Source organism: Hydra vulgaris, chromosome 03 (genome assembly GCF_038396675.1).
Source record: "Hydra vulgaris chromosome 03, alternate assembly HydraT2T_AEP".
NCBI classification, from domain to species: Eukaryota; Metazoa; Cnidaria; class Hydrozoa; order Anthoathecata; family Hydridae; genus Hydra; species Hydra vulgaris.
The window spans coordinates 41966902-41984499 of NC_088922.1; the positions used below are offsets into that span (position 1 = coordinate 41966902).

The 17598-nt window shown below is 27.8% G+C and overlaps 1 protein-coding gene across 1 annotated transcript; it reads left to right on the top strand.

Annotated features, from left to right (window-relative positions):
* Nucleotides 1-1511: 1511 nt before the first annotated feature.
* LOC136078162 (uncharacterized) lies at nucleotides 1512-3038 on the top strand. The gene is made up of 2 exons (XM_065793258.1): nucleotides 1512-2603; nucleotides 2746-3038. Exon 1 carries the CDS (start codon nucleotides 1560-1562, stop codon nucleotides 2601-2603), a length of 1044 nt encoding a protein of 347 aa, XP_065649330.1. The 5' UTR covers nucleotides 1512-1559; the 3' UTR covers nucleotides 2746-3038.
* Nucleotides 3039-17598: the final 14560 nt, after the last annotated feature.

The window sequence follows — 17598 nt, forward strand, 5'->3', positions numbered from 1 at the left end:
AAAATACTATAGAAATCTAAGGGTGTTTGGATATATTATATAATGATTCATTCATTTTTCTTAAAAATTTTTCTTCAATTTTCATAAAAATTCTTATTCAGTTTTCATAAAAATTCTTATTCAATTTTCATAAAAATTCTTATTCAATTTTCATAAAAATTCTTATTCAGTTTTCATAAAAATTCTTATTCAATTTTCATAAAAATTCTTATTCAATTTTCATAAAAATTCTTATTCAATTTTCATAAAAATTCTTATTCAATAAGAGTATAAATTTGATATAACTTTTTAATAATATAAATAATAGTTAATTCTAATAGAAATTTCTTAGTTTGTTACCGTAAGATTGGGTGGCTTTGGCCCTACGGGATGACTTTAGCCCAAGCAAAATTTTTGTTTAAAAATGGTTTAAAATCGATACCTCAAGGTAAGCCGGTTAATGTTTAGTAGCAAATTGTGGGAAAATTATTATTTATTTAGTCTAACTTAGTTTACTTAACTCGAGTCTTTGTGGTATTATTGTAAGTTGCACTTTAGAAGAAGCACCTAAAATCCGAATTTTTTTAGGTGTGTAAACTTTTACATCGATAGCAGTACCTGGAGAAGGTTTTTTATTGGAATATACACTGAATTAATTTTAAACCATTAGTGTTTGATTCTATCTTGTTTTGAAAGCTTAACAGTTTATTACTTTTTTGCAATAGAGATTAAAAAAAAATAGGTTGTCTTTGGCCCACTACATAGGGTGACATTGGTCCGAGCTAATGTCATCCCATGTATTAGAGTAAACCTTTTTTAGTGATCATTTATAGATATTATGGTAGTTACTATGTTGGAATGAAAAATTTTGTAGTAGTGATGCAATAGAAAATCAGTATAACAGTTTGTATTAGTAAATAGCAAAATTTGTTTAGTTCTTAGTTTAAATATGCCACAAAATTACAAGCCAAATCGTGGAAAAAGAAAATATGTTACTTATACTTTAGAACAGTTAGACAATGCATTAAAAGATTTAAAGAATGGTTTAATTACTCAACGACAAGCAGCTTTGAAATACGATATACCAAGATCAACATTAAAAAATAAAATAAAACAGACATATCCTAAAAAGTATGGTGGTCAACAAATATTTACATCAAAAGAAGAAGACATGTTTAAGGCATATGCAATAAAATCATCTGAGTTTGGTTTTCCTGTTGATAAATATGATTTAAGATGCATAGTAAAAGGGTATTTAGAGAAAAAAGGCGTTGTTATACCTCAGTTCAAAAATAATTTTCCAGGTGGCGATTGGATTCGATCTTTTTTAAAAAGAAATCCAGAACTCACAGTAAGATTTGCAAGCAACGTAAAGCGAAAGAGAGCAGAAATAGGAATGACTGTGATTGATAACTACTTTATAAATCTATCAAATGAAATAAGTAATATATCACCTGATAATATATGGAATTATGATGAAACCAATAAGTGATGATCCAGGTAAAAAAAAAATATTAACAAAGTGTGGATGTAAGTATCCTGAACGCATAATTAATTCTACAAAGACCTTGTTCTCTGTAATGTTTTGTGGCAATGCTAATGATGAATTGCTACCACCTTATGTTGTTTACAAAGCTGAGTCGTTATGGAATACATGGATGGAACATGGGCCATCAAAAGTACGTTATAACAGATCAAAAAGTGGTTGGTTTGACTCAACATGTTTTGAGGACTGGTTTTTCTCTTTACTTCTTCCAAGACTTAAGAAGGCTCAAGGAAGAACTGTCATTATAGGTGATAACGTATCTTCACATTTGAGCATTGCAGTACTGGATGCATGTCAAAGCAATAACATAGGATTTGTGGCATTACCAGCAAACTCTACACATCTCACGCAGCCATTAGATGTTGCTTACTTTAGACCTATGAAGATTAACTGGCGCAAAATATTATGTGAATGGAAAGAGAAAGGAAAAGGAAGGAGAGTTGCTTCTCTTCCTAAAGATGAATTTCCTAGACTTTTAGACCGTTTAATTACCAACTTAAATGAACATGGGAATGATAACCTTAGAGCTGGTTTTCGCAAAACTGGAATTTTTCCATTAGACAAGTCTCAAGTGCTTTCACGACTACCATGTTGTAATGTAGGTTTAGACTCAACTACTGATTTAGTAAGCCAATCATTTTTAGATCATTTATGTAAGTCACTGGATGATCCCTCAGATGGTTCTAAAAAACCAAAGCGACGTAAAGTATGTGCTGTCCCTGGTAAAAGCTTATGTTCAACAGATATATCATCTTGTGTTATAAATGAAAATAATAGATTAAATTCAAATAATGTAGATACACCTATCAGTATTATAAATACAATTGAGACCAATAACATTGACTTTGCTGGCCCAAGTACAAATACTGTAGCTACTGAGACTTCTAATCTAATTTTTGCGGATGTAAGTTTAGTCGTAGAAAGTCATACAGAATCTTTAGATCATTCAGCATTAAGCAAAAAGAACTTTCAAAATATTGATAAAACAAAAAATATTTGTAAAAAGGAGAAATTGTTAAATCTTGTAGAGAATTGTTATGTAATTGTTAAATGCAATGGAGAGTTAAATCCTGGATAGGTTTGTTTATTTATTTTGAATTATTTATATTTAGCTAATCAATTAGTAAACTTTATAACTAATTATTTTAATAACTAATATTATTTAATGTAATAACTATTGAATAATTTTAAAGTAGCTTTCGAAATTTTTTTTTCTGCAGTTGAAAAAATTAAGAAAAAATCGAGCAGAAATTACTATTATGACTTAACTGGAACTGGCCACTACCAGCAGTGCTACTTCTTTTTCCCCGGTCTGAAATAGTCGATTTTATTGAGGAACCAAAGAAAATTTCGAAAAGAGGAATTTATTCCGTTCCAGAACTTTTTCACTAAATTTTTTAAAACATTTATTTAGTCATTTTTGTTTACTTTATACCTAAACTGTTTTGTTTACTTGGTACCTATACTTGTTTAGTTTGTACCTATATTTTATTTTCTATATACAAGAACTTTGTTACTAAATTTTTGTCACTTTATTTTTGTAAATTTATTTTCTTTGCTTAAATATTGTTATTTTTATTGTTGTTTTGCTTCCTTTAGTCCCTTTTTACAGGGTTGGGCCAAAGTCACCCTAACACACAGGGCGACTTTGGCCCACCATTCAAACCACCCAAAAGATACTTCAGGTAAATAATTTTCAAATGGGAAACAGATAGTTCTAACTGTCCTTTCTATGTACTTCGAATAGTACTTAGTGTTTGAGGAAATAACTTTTGTGGCTTTCATTCAATAGACATTAAGGTGCAAAATGGGCCAAAGCCACCCAATCTTACGGTATTTATTGTTGTTTGTTTTATTTATATAATTAGTATTACATTTTTATATAGATCAATTAGAGATTGAGCTCGGAAAGTTTAATATTAATTATTCCATTTATTCGATAAAAGTTCAGCGTAGTGTTGTTGTGTTGTTCAGCATAGTGTTGTTGTATTGTTCAGCGTAATGTTGTTCAGCGTTCAGTGTTGCCAATATTATTGACAATAATAACATTCTTTTTTCAATAAAAATAAAAATTATTAGTTATTTGCATGGTAAATGTTTCATTTTATAGCATTTTACTTTTTCAAATGAATTTAATTTTTTTTTTTTACACAGTAAAAATAAACTTTTATAATTTTAATTAATTAACATAATTACATATTAACAATAAATATTAACATAATAAGTTTAATTATATTTTTCACCTTTTGAAACTTGTATAATTTTTGAAGATAATAACATCAATAACAATTTGTAGGTATAAATGTCAACATTTATACCTACAAGTAAGTAAAAGTTGCAAACAAATTTTAAAATGCCATTTTCTTGTATTCTTTTCTTTTCTTTGTAATGTTTAGTGACCCCAACATCAAGTAACGGTAAGAATGTAAATTCAAATTTTTTTGATTTAAAGAATAATTTAATAAATTTAGAAAATCATAAAGTTATAATTTTTTAATATAACTTTTAGTTACATTTACTTTTACCCCCACTCGTAAGTTTGTAAATTATAGCATTTCGATTGTCAATTAATTAAAAGAAAATGGAGTAATTGAATTTTAAATTTTTTGTATGTATTCTTTATTTGCATCTATTTCTACCATTACCATTAAGTTTGTATATTATAGTATTTTGGTACAGTAAGTGGGGTGACCTGCATAAAAGGTACCGCAAGTGGTGTGACTTTCAAAAAAAGTACACCAAGTGGTGGGACTCGCAAAAAAGATACTGCAAGTGGTGTGTCTTGTAAAAAAGGTACCGCAAGTGGTGTGACTTGCAAAAAAGTATAGCAAGCGTTTTTATTTATTTATTTTTAAATTTATTATTAACAATCTTTATTTCTAGGTTGGAGGGGGTTCAAACACTACTTTCACAGAAAATGGGGGCATGAACTGAAAAAAAGGATACACTTTTTTGTCTTGTAATGTGGTGCATATGCTTTCAAGTTACTTTTTTTTTTTTTTTTGCTGAAGTTTTGTGTTTTTAATGACGGCGTTAATAATAGCGACACTAGTCTTAGAACTAGGTTTAGATAGCTAAGAAGCAAAACTACTTGTAAGGATACGTGGCGTTGATTGACTAGATGTAGGTACTGACTTCAATTCTTCAAGTTTTTCCACTTAAAAATTGTGTTTTCTTTTTTGACTATTCCTAGTCTAGCGAGAACATGTTTAAGAGTTAGTCATAAGGACTTTATCATTGCAGAGTTGCTCTTAGTGATGCGAGATTTCGAGAATTTGAGAACTATTTACAAGAAGTCAATAAATTTCGAAAAATTTTGCGATTCTCCAAAAAAACTTTTTTTCATAAACTTATATTTTTGAAAAAAAGTAGATTTTACTGCTATACTTAACTATTACTCGTAATACCTATTTGAAATCTACTGATTTTAGTTGTACCATGTTCCATTTTATCAAAATAAATTACAACTGTCAAATAAGAAATTGGAAAAATCACCCTTTATTTAGGTTAATTTTAATGTTACAGTTAATCTATTTTTATAACAACATCATATTATATACTAACTGTTAAATCTAATAATTATCAGAGCTTGTCATAAAAAAATCTTTGTAAAAACATCCTTTTCTTTGACTGGGAGTGCTAACACTTTTCTTATTGCTAGGATTTTTTCATGTATTTTTACTACCTTCTGTCTTTTTTCTTATTTCATTCTCCTCTATATATAAGTGCGTTTATTACTATTTTAAATAAATAAATGACTAATGATTTTTACTATTTTTAATGAAATTATTTTAATGAGCTACAATGACCAACAGGGTAAAGAGGACAAGCTCTTTAGGTGACTATTTATCAAAAGAATTAAAGTTCTACCAATACAGGACCATGCTGGTTCTATCGTTTTGCCTTTATCTTCGGTGTCATCATCCGAACGATTTAATTGTGCATTTATCGGCGGGGATGAAATTAATCAAATTACAATTAAACTTAGTCTTTTTTCTTCAGAACCTGGATTTACCTAGGGCCCTCGAGGATATAAATCCGTCCCTTATAACAGACTAAATATTTATTTTCAACGTTTGATTTTTTCAAGATATTTATATACAGATACATTCAATATATTTATTAGCAAACTTTTCTAAAAATATTCTTAATAATCAAATAAAAAAGTGGTTAATTTGTTGAAAAAAAAGCAGATTTTTTTTTTTGTTGGTCAGATTTCCCCTCCTCCAACCTAAAAAGTATATATACAGTTATAACACTTGAATTATTATAATATTATCACACTATTATATTATTACATATTATTACACTTCTGCTTAACACTAAATTTTTAAATAGAGATTAAAATGTATATCAAATATTATTAATTCAAAAAATAAAACCTAAATGAATTAAGTTTTGTTCTTTAAAGCAATTTTATAAACACCACCCTCCCCCACCCACCCTATTATTCAAAGTTACCAAACTAAAGAAAGCAGAAAAAAATTTTCATGAGTAATAAAATCAATAAATAAGTTTAGTAACCATACATATAAGTCACATAAAAGATTTAAAATAAAAAAAAACATATGAAATGTTTATATATGTTTCTAAAGGAAAGCTCAACAAAAATACATTTGTTTTGATCAGGGCCGTCCCGAAGAGGACTCTCATGGCGGGGTGTTGTTTGTATTTTTTCCCAACAAAAAAAGACCACAAGACAAAAAAAATAAAAGGTGCTCAAAGTTTTAAATTTACCAATTCAAATACTAAATGTGTCAACTCAAATGCTTCTATGACAGATTTTTTTTTTTTTGGGGGGGGGGGGGAGGTCACCCCCTACACCCCCCGTTTGGGACGACCCAGGTTTTGATGCTACAAAGAAAAAGAAATTCAAAAAAAAGTTTAAAAATGGTGTCTTAAGTTTTTTATCGTATTTATTGGCTCCAGATCTCGCGATTTTCGCGTACCTTATTAAAGATGGAAATAATAATTAATGATCGTAAAGATAACGATGGGAACATCAATAATAACGAAGGTTTGTATCAATTTTTAATAGAACTTGCGGTTTGAATATTAAATTCACTACAAGTGTATTTCAACTCGATTTTTATATATTTTAAGTTAGTTGAATCGTATTTTATATGTACGTAAACTAACATAGTAAAAAAAGCAACTCCCACATTGCGTATTTAAAGCAGTTATTAAAAGGTTATGAAAATATTTTCGTACAAAAGAGTTTGCATAACTTAAGAATATTCTTAATCAAAAAATTTTCTTTTTTAAAGGTCGAATTAAAGTTATAAAACTAAAAATTTAACAAGTGCTAATAAAAATATATTATTGTCTAAATAATTATACTTCGTTTTTGTGGCGCTTTTTAAGTTGAAAAATTCCAATATCGCAAGCATTTTCTTTTATTAAGATAATAAAAGTTAGTGTCTCAATGAAAAAAATTATTTTTTGAGTCAAAACAAAAGGAGACAAAGTAGCGCAAGAGAAACTTTATTTACAAGTTGTTTACTTGTTGGGAGAAATTCGGTCAAACAAAAATTGTTAATGAATTTGTAATTTTAATGAACTCGTTATACTCTTCATATTAACTTATCAGGTTTGAATATATTAAAAAGAAAAAGAAAAATTTTGAAATATTCTTTAAAAACCGATTTTTAATGTAGGACAATATTAACCATCAATAAAAACATACAGTCGGGGATTTATTGCGTAACTATTGGATAATAACTTTTATATTTTAATAATTATATATTTTAATAACGCGTAACTATTGGATAATAAAAACATACAGTCGGGGATAGTGCAAAACCGCGTAACATTGGATAATACCACGTACAGTAGTTTTTTTACTGGAGAAGTTTACACGGCGTTAATTTTTGATCAAAAATCTCCTGATTGCCAGTTTGCGCGTGTTTTCACACTTACAGTCATAGTAAGTGTAAACCATGTGAAAATAACAAGTTTTTGCGAGCGGTTTCTATCGGCACAGACATTTTGCACTAAACTTCAATTTTATTTTAAGAAAACAAAGCGTATGTTTATGTGCCTCATCATACCATTGTTTTAATTATGTCTTGAGATTATACTTACACATTGATAACATAATATTAAATTGATATTTGCAGAAAAAAGAGTAAAATAATTGGACACTACAATTATAATTGTACTTCTGAATAAAAACTAATTATTAAAAAACTAAAAATCTATATGTAAAATAATAACTTAGAATTTTGTAAAACACCAAAATTAAACATCTCCAAAAATAATTTAAAGAAATTATGAAATATAAGTAATCTAATTAGTAAATAAAAATAAGGGAAAATTCTTTATAGAAAATGCTGCTATAAAAATCATTTTAAACTGGTTTGCAGTTAAAGGTTCTTTTGATTACGTTGCAGGAAAATAAGTCGTAAAGTACAACCTGCCAATACCTAAAAATAAAAAACAAAAAAATACTACCGTCCGATCAATTTATCATACATGTTCTATTTTCATTCAATTTGTAAATTTTATTTCATAAATCTACACACACTGCGATTTGCATAGCTTGTTGAACAGCTTTAGATATATTGTGGATTAAATAGCTAACCTTAGCTTAATTTGCTGCATTCATTCATTTATATATATAGTAAAAACAACTATCTGAGCATTTTTCAACCTACTGTGCAATTACATAAAATCGTATATAAATACTAAGTTATAATTCCCACGACAATTAAAACTACAATAGTCATTAAAACAAATAATCTTAAGTGAATGCGTGACCTTCATCACGTTTATTTACGTGACTTTTACCACGTATACATAATAATTTTAATTCACCAACTTTTAATAGAACATTAATCTTAAGCCAATATAATAACTTTTTCTTAAGCGAATATAATAACTTAACCTTAAACCAATAGAACTACTATATACGTATTTCAACATATTACTATATACACCTTAATTAATTAAAAAATAAAATAAAAATCATAATATTAATAAAGGTGTCATCTTATTGATATTTTTATAACAGGTAATATTTATAAAAACTAATAGAAATAAGATGTTTTCATATTTTGAATATCTTATCTTTTAATGAAGGTTGTATGAAAATATCTTAAATTGATATAAATAAAATCCAAGTCTAAAAAATATATATTAATTTGAACAAATTTGATTTCTGAAATCGAGATATAATCAAAATGCAAAAGGATTTTCAGAAATAAATTGAAACCAAAAAAATTGTTGCTTGTGCATTCTTTTTTATGTTTGCCAGCACAAATTTTTAAATAAAAAGCCATAAAATTGAGCAGCCTTGCAAGTCAAAGTTTTAAATTTAAAACTTTATACTTTTTTTATTTCAACAGATTTTGGGTTCGTTTTAGTTTAAAAAGTATTACTCATGTTTTTTGTAATGTCAACAATAGATATTTGGTGTTAAAATTATTAATATCCAAATACTATAGTCAATGCTAGTTACGCGGATTTGCACTATCCCCAAGATACGTATGTTTTTATTGATTTTTATGTATACATAGTTTTTTACATTTTCGTACATAATAACGCAGAGGTTTTAAAAAAAGTAGCAAAAGTGCTTATATTACCCAGACCACTTAGTAATATGAGCACTTTAAATTAGCTCAAATAACATTAATGTTTTTTTGTTTTTTTTTGTCAAGTAAAAAATATCATCCTGACAATTAGAACTAATTTGTGGAATATAATGATTTGTTATTAACAAAACTTATTATTAAAAGATCAAATTTTATAACACTTTTTATTAAAACATTACTACCTTGTTTTACGCAACAACAACCACAAAAAAAGGAAAAAAATAAGTTCGTTATTTTTTCAATTGTATTAACTCAAACCTTTAAACGATAAAATTACAAATTTTTGAATTTAATTTACAGAAAGATATTTAGTATTGTTAAAATATTTAAAAAATTTTGTATTGTTATTATTTAAAGAGAAATTAAAACCACTGCAATTTTACGTTTTTAAACTAGGTATTTTCAATGAAAAACACTGGGTAATTTGAGCATGCTCATTTTACACAAAAATGGTATCTTTAAATAAAGTCAAAACTAAATGTTTCTATGCAGTATTTTTCAGACAAAAATGAAACGGATTTTAAGCTAACATATTTTTCTTTATGAAAAATTAAATTTCATTATTATAGCCTCAAAATTTCGCGCCACAGATTTATTCATGCATAATGATAATATTTAATAACGATTCTATTTGATGAGAGGCCGCAAATTACTGTATATAAATTTACGCAAACTATACTAATTACTGTTATCACCTCATAAAGTCGATTCTGGAAATTCAAAGCAAATTTAACTTCACTGTTTACATATTAAAAATCTCTTGGTATGCTCATATTACCATATTACCCTAATCTACCCTAATAATAAAAAAAAAAAACATTTTCTTTTTGCCTTTCGTTGTTGCATAATTATGCAAAATGAAATGTTTTTTCCAAAATGAAAACGTTTTTTAATTAAAAAAAAAAATTTTTAATTTAAATGTTTTCTTTTTATATTTAAATTTTTTTTTTGTATTTAACTTTAAATGTCCGGCTACATCTTGACTTTGCCTTTCAAGCTTTCCCCGTATCATGGATACAGACATTAAGTTACTTGAGCATGTTCAAGACCGTGTCACCCAGACGATATCATCAATTGTAATTTTACTAAATCAATTGTAAATTTACTAAAGCCATGTGGGCTTTAAATGTTATTGTAAAGGGGCTCTATGAAAAGATTGTGGTGACACCAGTCATCCGTATCTTCTTTGAGCCCCTGTCTGTTTTATATATATTCTTTGTGTAACGTAAAAGTTTCATGGTAATTTAATTATTTTATTTTTATATAAACAGCGAAAGAAAAAAAAATTAGCCATATGAACAAAAAAAAACGTCAGCAGACTTAAACTTACCTCCATAAAAGAACGCCACTTACAAGGAGCAATTCAAAATACTCAACAACATCGACTAAATAAATTTTTTAGTCCTACAACACCAACTGATTGGGTGCGGTGTATATAATTTGAGCGGCCATGAAAAACAGTTCGAACGTCAGTTCGTCAGCCGAGAACCAAAAGGCCGTATGTCCACGTTATGTCTTTTTTCTGTTTATTATCAATAAATATTCAACAATTAATGGAGTATGTGTCCAATAAATATATTCTCAAGAATGATACAACTTTCAAAATAATAAAAAAACTAGTCGGACATTTCGGTAATAAGTCTTCACAAATTAAATTTTAAAACTTGATTTTCTCGGAAACACAAAAAATGGACAGTCTCTTGGTTCTCGGCTGATGAGTTTGTACGAGGATGCTAGTAGAGGTCTAACTATTTTACGAACAGAGTTTCATTAAATTGGAATTCTCTCATGCAAAACGTATGTCTCGACGCTAAATGCATTTAAAGATCGGATTTTGTAAGTAAAATCTGTTGAATCAGCAAAGCAGGGGCGGATGCAGGTTTAGTTTAATTTAAACTTTTATTTTAAAAAAATGGTTGTTTCACCCAATATCAGGGCTCATCAGCATGTTTAGGAACATACTTGTCGTTGACATGGACAATCGTAAAAAAAAAAAAAAAAAAAATTAAGAACAGAAAAGAGAGTGACACAAATACAAATAGATTTATATAAATAGGTAAATAAAAGGTTATATATTTTATATTACAAGATTTTTAAAAAAAGTTAAACCAAGTTAAAGTTAAACAACAGGAAGATCATTTTTGATCCAATGAAAAATGGGACAAAGACTTAGGGATATTATTAGGTTGATTGAGAGAAAATTTATTTAAAATTTTCTCTCAATCAATCTAATAGTAGTTTTATTTTTATTTTATTACTAAATCAGAAAATGATAGAAAGAGATTGTCAATGTCAGAAATTTGCCTGATCTATGACCACTAATTATTTAGCTAATCCCAAACAAAAGTATGGGGTTACATATAAACCGTGTTGTTAAGGACACCATTGATGTCCTGGACTTTGGAGAGATTTCCATGCCTATTTGTTAGCTGTTACATGAAGAGCATAAAGTAAATAAAGTGATAAAGGACAAGAATTTATTAATATGAAGTAGTTGAGTTAGAATAAGCAGCATAAATCATTGAACTCAAGTTGTCTATTTTTTTTTATAAAAAAACTGTTAATAACATTATCAATATATGGAACAAAATTTTGATGGGTATACATTAATGCCAAACAGTTGAGTGGATCTTCTGACAGTTTTTCTTGTATAGTCTTTCAACCGACGCATAACAGAAAAACTACACTCATACTCACATAAAGTACAGGTAGTATCTTTAAAGCTATCATGACATTTTTAAATCCAGGAAATGATATTGATTTAAGAGTTACGGATACATTGTTAGGAATAGTCTCAGAGAATCTTTACCAATACTTTCCTTGAAGAACTAGTTCCCTATTCAACGCACAGATATTAGGGAAATCATCTATACAAAAATAACAGAACATTTTAAACTACTCCTCCAACACAATTGGGTTTTGGCTCTTTTAAGAAAAGAAATCATAATAAAAGGAATAGTTGCTAACCTTTTATATACAGCTGCAGTTTCTGGTTTGAATCTTGTAGATATAGATGTAGATACATGATCTATAAAAGAGACAGTATAAAAGGGACTCTATAAAAGGGACAGTATAAAAGGGACACTATAAAAGGGACTCTTTTGAAATATTTTGAAACAGAATCTGATGGAACATTAGAAGAATTTTTTTGAATTGAACAGGCTCTTGGTTTCAAAAACAAAATGTCAGCTTTACTTGATAGCAAACATGATGCTTTGTAGCATCTTCGTAGCAGCTTTGTAGCAGCTATTTTAAAAACTATCAATATCATTTCTAATGGAAACAAATTTATTTTTAAAAGCTGTAATAAGATGCAAACCGTCTAAGATATTAATAGTTTTTGATTGTAGTAATCAAGTACCAGGCAAAGTAAAATCAAAGACACGTCTTGTCACAACTAAAGTAAAGATGAATTGAAAAGTGCTTATGGAATTTAAAAAAGTAGAAGAATTATTTTGTGTGTCTTTGTTTACAGAACTCTCAGGGAAAGCCGTGATATATAAAGCATGGAAAATAAATAATGTTCAAGAAAAGTGTTTAAACCATCTATAAGCGCAATCAATTTAGTTCCACAAACATTTTTTAATTATTTTTTTTTTATGTGCTTGAGATTCAAGCTCTAAAATTCTAGCTTCTAAAAACCTGTCTATTTTCTGAATAAATAAAAACTTTATCAAAAACCTAATTGGACATTACCGATTCACAAACAGATAAGTTCAGTTGATGGCTATGACAATGTGTATACAGAGCCTTTGAATTTATAATTAGAACCTGAGCAGAAAGACCATTTATATACCCCGAGACAGAACTGGCTTCATCATATCCTGACTCCTACAGTTTTTTATATCTAGATTCAAGTTGCTTACACAATTAATACAGGTTAACTTATTGTATTAAAATAACTTAGCTCAGACCAATACAATGCTTTTTATTGTCTTTTAAGTAAGACGGGATACAAACTTCTGCACATATATTTCTTCTTATTGTGCCATCAACAAAACGACTTTATTTGTAACTATTTTGTTATTGTTATTAATAAATTTATCCAATAAAGTTTCATAAAACATATTTAAATTGACAAGAACGTCGGATTTTAATCTTTTTAGAACATCTTCAGTTAGGTTATCGGTCATACTTAGACATTAAAATTCTAAAACCCTCTATCACGTTTTAAAGGAAATACTTTTTTGATAGGTTGATAGAACGGAGTATATTTGCAACCAATCAAATAACTGCTGCAAATGGTGCAAAGTATAGTTTACACTACGATTTTTTAAAAAGTTTTTTTTTTAAAACGTGATTCGTTTAAATCTGACTGATTGCTACTTTTAATAACGTAAACCTTTTTATAACCTCATCTAATTTTCTTGTATCCTGCAAAGTATAATTTACGTTAGCAGGTTTTATTAAATAGTTTTTTCAACTTCTGCAAAGCATTGTTTTCATTGTAAACTTTTTTCTAATTGTGTTTTCTAATAAATGTAACAAAAATATAATAGTATTAGGCGGGTGTTGATGTCATAATACCAATATTTATACTTATTTTTTTACCCTGTCACTCGCAGCACTTGACGGGGTTTAAATCCGCCTCTGCAAAGAGACTCCTAAAAAAGTTTGTTCATAAAATTAATAAACCAAAATTTTTTATATATTCTTTTTTTTAAATACTATTAATTAAAAAAAATTATTAATACTTTTAAATACTGCATCATTGCGGTATTAATTGTAGTTGAACTTGTATTAATTTGATCACTGAATATATCAAACTCAAACTCTTGTTGCGTGTTTGGTTTTTTTGCTTATATATGTAAAATACGTCTAAATATTTTAAGTTTGTATATTTTAATCGAATTTTAGTAATCTTGCGTGCTTAATGCAAGAAGGAGGATGGTGAGGTGGATTTTAGTTTAGATCTAATTAACAAGGAAGGGAAGGGAGAAGAGAAGATCTTAATAGACTGGGGTGAGAATCAATTTCTTTAAAAAAATTAAATTTATCGTCGGTTACATGAAACTTATCATTATTAAGAGATTGAGTATTATGAACTAGTTTAAACTAGTTTAAACTAGTTTGACATATTAAACGATCTTGCTTTTAAACACACATACCTTTTGTCGACAAAAGGTACGAGAACTAAGGTTCGAGAACAAAATCTGTTAAACCATTATTTTGATTTCGTAAATTACGATTTTAAATTTACTGTATAATCATTATGCAGCAGTTAGAAGGAAACCAGAAACCAATATAGTTAACGAAAATTATTACAAAACCAGTGTTATGGTTTTTTATTTTATAGCTATTTTGTACTACTTTTGTTGTGTCTTTTACAAAATTACATTTTTTATGCTCGTAGTAAATTATTTAATAAACTATAATGATTTGTATGATGAGTGTGTATTTTTAACTTTTTTTAACGCAACGCCATAGAAACGCTGTCAGCTTCTCTCTCTTTATTGAGGGTTTATTAATAAAGGGATAATATAATGGAACCTTCTTTGTTATTATTAAGTCCTCAGGCATTTCAGGTATTTTTTTAACCGATGTTATGTAGTCTTTGTGTCGTTAACAAAAAGCGAGCAGAGCTAAATAGTTTATTTATAGATAAATTTGTATTTAATTACAATTTCAAGTTGGTACATCAATTTAAATTGTTAATATTGATTTATTTACAAATAACCCGTATTACGCGTTGCTTACTGAAAGTATTCATTAATAGCATTGAATAGACCCTTATCTAAAACATTTCCTTTAATGTTTGCTATTAATACAAATTTATTCTTCAATCGCTCAACACAACTTCAAATACACTCCGATACAAGCTTTGTTTGAACTTATAAACACTGAAATAAAAAGTTATTATCTCTGGTCTAAAGCATATAAGCTGTTTTCGAATTGTGAAAAAAACCGCTTTACTCTCATTCATAAAACAACGTAATGAATTTAATTTTCTATTGAAGTTACTAAAGTTGTTTATCAATAACAATAAATAATCAAGAAAAAATTATGAGGACTCCTGGAAACAAAAACATTGTTTGCAATAGGCGTTGCAACATTCTTTATATGCTAATGTTGTACGACCAAGCACAAAACAAAGTTAAAAATATTGCAAAGCATACAAAATTATGAATGTAAACCAATAAATAATTTAAACAAGTTACATAATGTTACCCATGTAATCAAAATAACGAAAGTCATAGATATAGCTAAATTTAATTCATTGCAGGTTTTACTAATTATGTTTAAATACAAAAACAGTTTTTTTTTCAAACATATTTTGTTTAAATTGCTTTAAAATATAAGCTTTAGTGAATACTAGCGGAAAAAAGAATTCAAATGTCAAATTTTTCCACTATGTATCTTCGACCCATTGTTATGGAATCAAAAATAATAGTATATTTCGACTTAAAAAGCAGGTCTTTGTTAGAAAAGCAAACAATACTACATCTATTGGAAAGGAGCAAAATGACTTTTTCTGTAACAAGTTGATAATGAGATTTTTAAAAAATAGGGGGAAAAGAAAATCTACGCGTCTTTTAATTTAAAACGTGATTTAGTTTTTCAAAATAATGTTAACGTGATTTACGCTATAGTAAATCGAAGTTTTTCTTAACAAATAACGAAGTTGTTTGTTACAAATATATGAACAATAAAGTTGTTGCAAAAAACTTCGTTTGAACAACGAAGTTGTTCATATTTTTGTTTTAATTTAAATACAGACTTTAGCGTAAACAACATTATTTTGAAAACAAGGAATCGATTAACGTTAACATTATTTTGAAAACAAGGAATGTCAAATAACGACGCTTTACAAAAAGTTGCGATGATTGGAACATGGGAACAAAAAGCCCTTAAATTTTCGCCCCCATACCCCAAACGTGAGAGCAACAAGTTGATAAGAAATTTTTTGTACTATTTTCAATTATATTTGTTTTCATCAATAAATTTTAAACTTCATAGTAAATATTTCAGAGTTTTAAAATTATAAACATATAAAGTTTTAACCACTCTCAATTTGAGGAGGTTACAAATTTTATATGGTCATAATTTTTCAACGCTGAGACATTATACTATGAAAGTTAAATTTTATTGATGAATATTATTCTAGTTAAGAATGCTACAAAAAATATTTTATCAACTTGTTGCTCTCACGTTTGGAGTGGGAGGGGCGAAAGTTTTAGGGCTATTTTGTTCCCAGGCTCAAATCATCGCAATTTGTTGTAAAGCATTTTTATTTGGCATAAGTGTAAACATGTAAATGTTTGGCTCCATATCTGAAAGTTAATTATCTCAAACACCAAAAAATGCTGGATCTATCGTATCTCAAAACTAACACCCGTTTGGAAAAAAGGTTTTTCAAAACGGGTGTTTGTTTTGAGATACGATAGCCTAAAATAGTGGACAATTTGTAGAGTATCATACATCTGGTAACAGAAATCGATTAAAAATCATCATGTGACAAAGATTTTTAGATTTAAAACTATTTTTTTTTTATTACCAACTTTTCTATTTGTAAGTTGAAAAATCATTTGAATCATTATAATAAATATACATACTGAAAAAATACTATTGATCTATGGCTGATAACGCTTTTTATATTGTCCCCTTCCGCATTTAATTTAATACAACGCTTTAAGAGTTTTCACCCCTATTGAATAGCAGTCGCTCTTAAAACCATTTTGTCAAATGAGCCGCCATTCTATAAATAAACCCCATTAACAAGGTTTAATATAAATTATTTTGCAGTTTTCGCTTTAGCAGATGTGGCGATAGCAAGAAAATAACATTCTGAAAATCATAAAAATATAACAATGCAAATATTGTAGTCGCATTATTATTGTGTGTCACGTGTTGGAGCGCGTTAAATTTTGATTGACTTCTCCCACCCACTACTTACAAGAATAGGCATAAAGTGAATTTCATTTAAGAATTGCAATAGTTTTAATTCTTTTCACCTTCTCATTAAATTTTTTTTTATCTGTTTGAAAAACTTTAATAATTAATTTTTATCAAAGTTTTCTAAAAACAATATTTCAAAAATTCAATTTGGCTAGTTTTTTTTTTTTTAATAACTCGGCGAAAGTTTTTTGAATAACAGCTTATAACGATAAACTTTGCATGTGAAATCATTTTCCAAAGTTTATATTCAAATTTTTCAGTTTAAACGTTTAAAATCATTAAATTTAAACGTTGATTAACGATACTATTTTTATATATCTTAGTGTCTGTTCCAGTGATTCTATTATTATGTTATTGATTTTCTGAATATAAAAATATTCAAGTTATTTTAAAAGATTTTATTTTAAAAACAATGGCTTTAAGTTGTTTTGGTTTCGAAAGCCGAAACTTTTTTGTTTCGCAAAAACCGAAAGTACAAGTTTTATTTTTATAATCCCGAAGTTTCGATTTGATCGCTCGCAGATTGTGCATTCAAAAAACCAAGCAAAAAAGAAGTAGGCGTTTTTGCGCTTTTAAAGTGATATC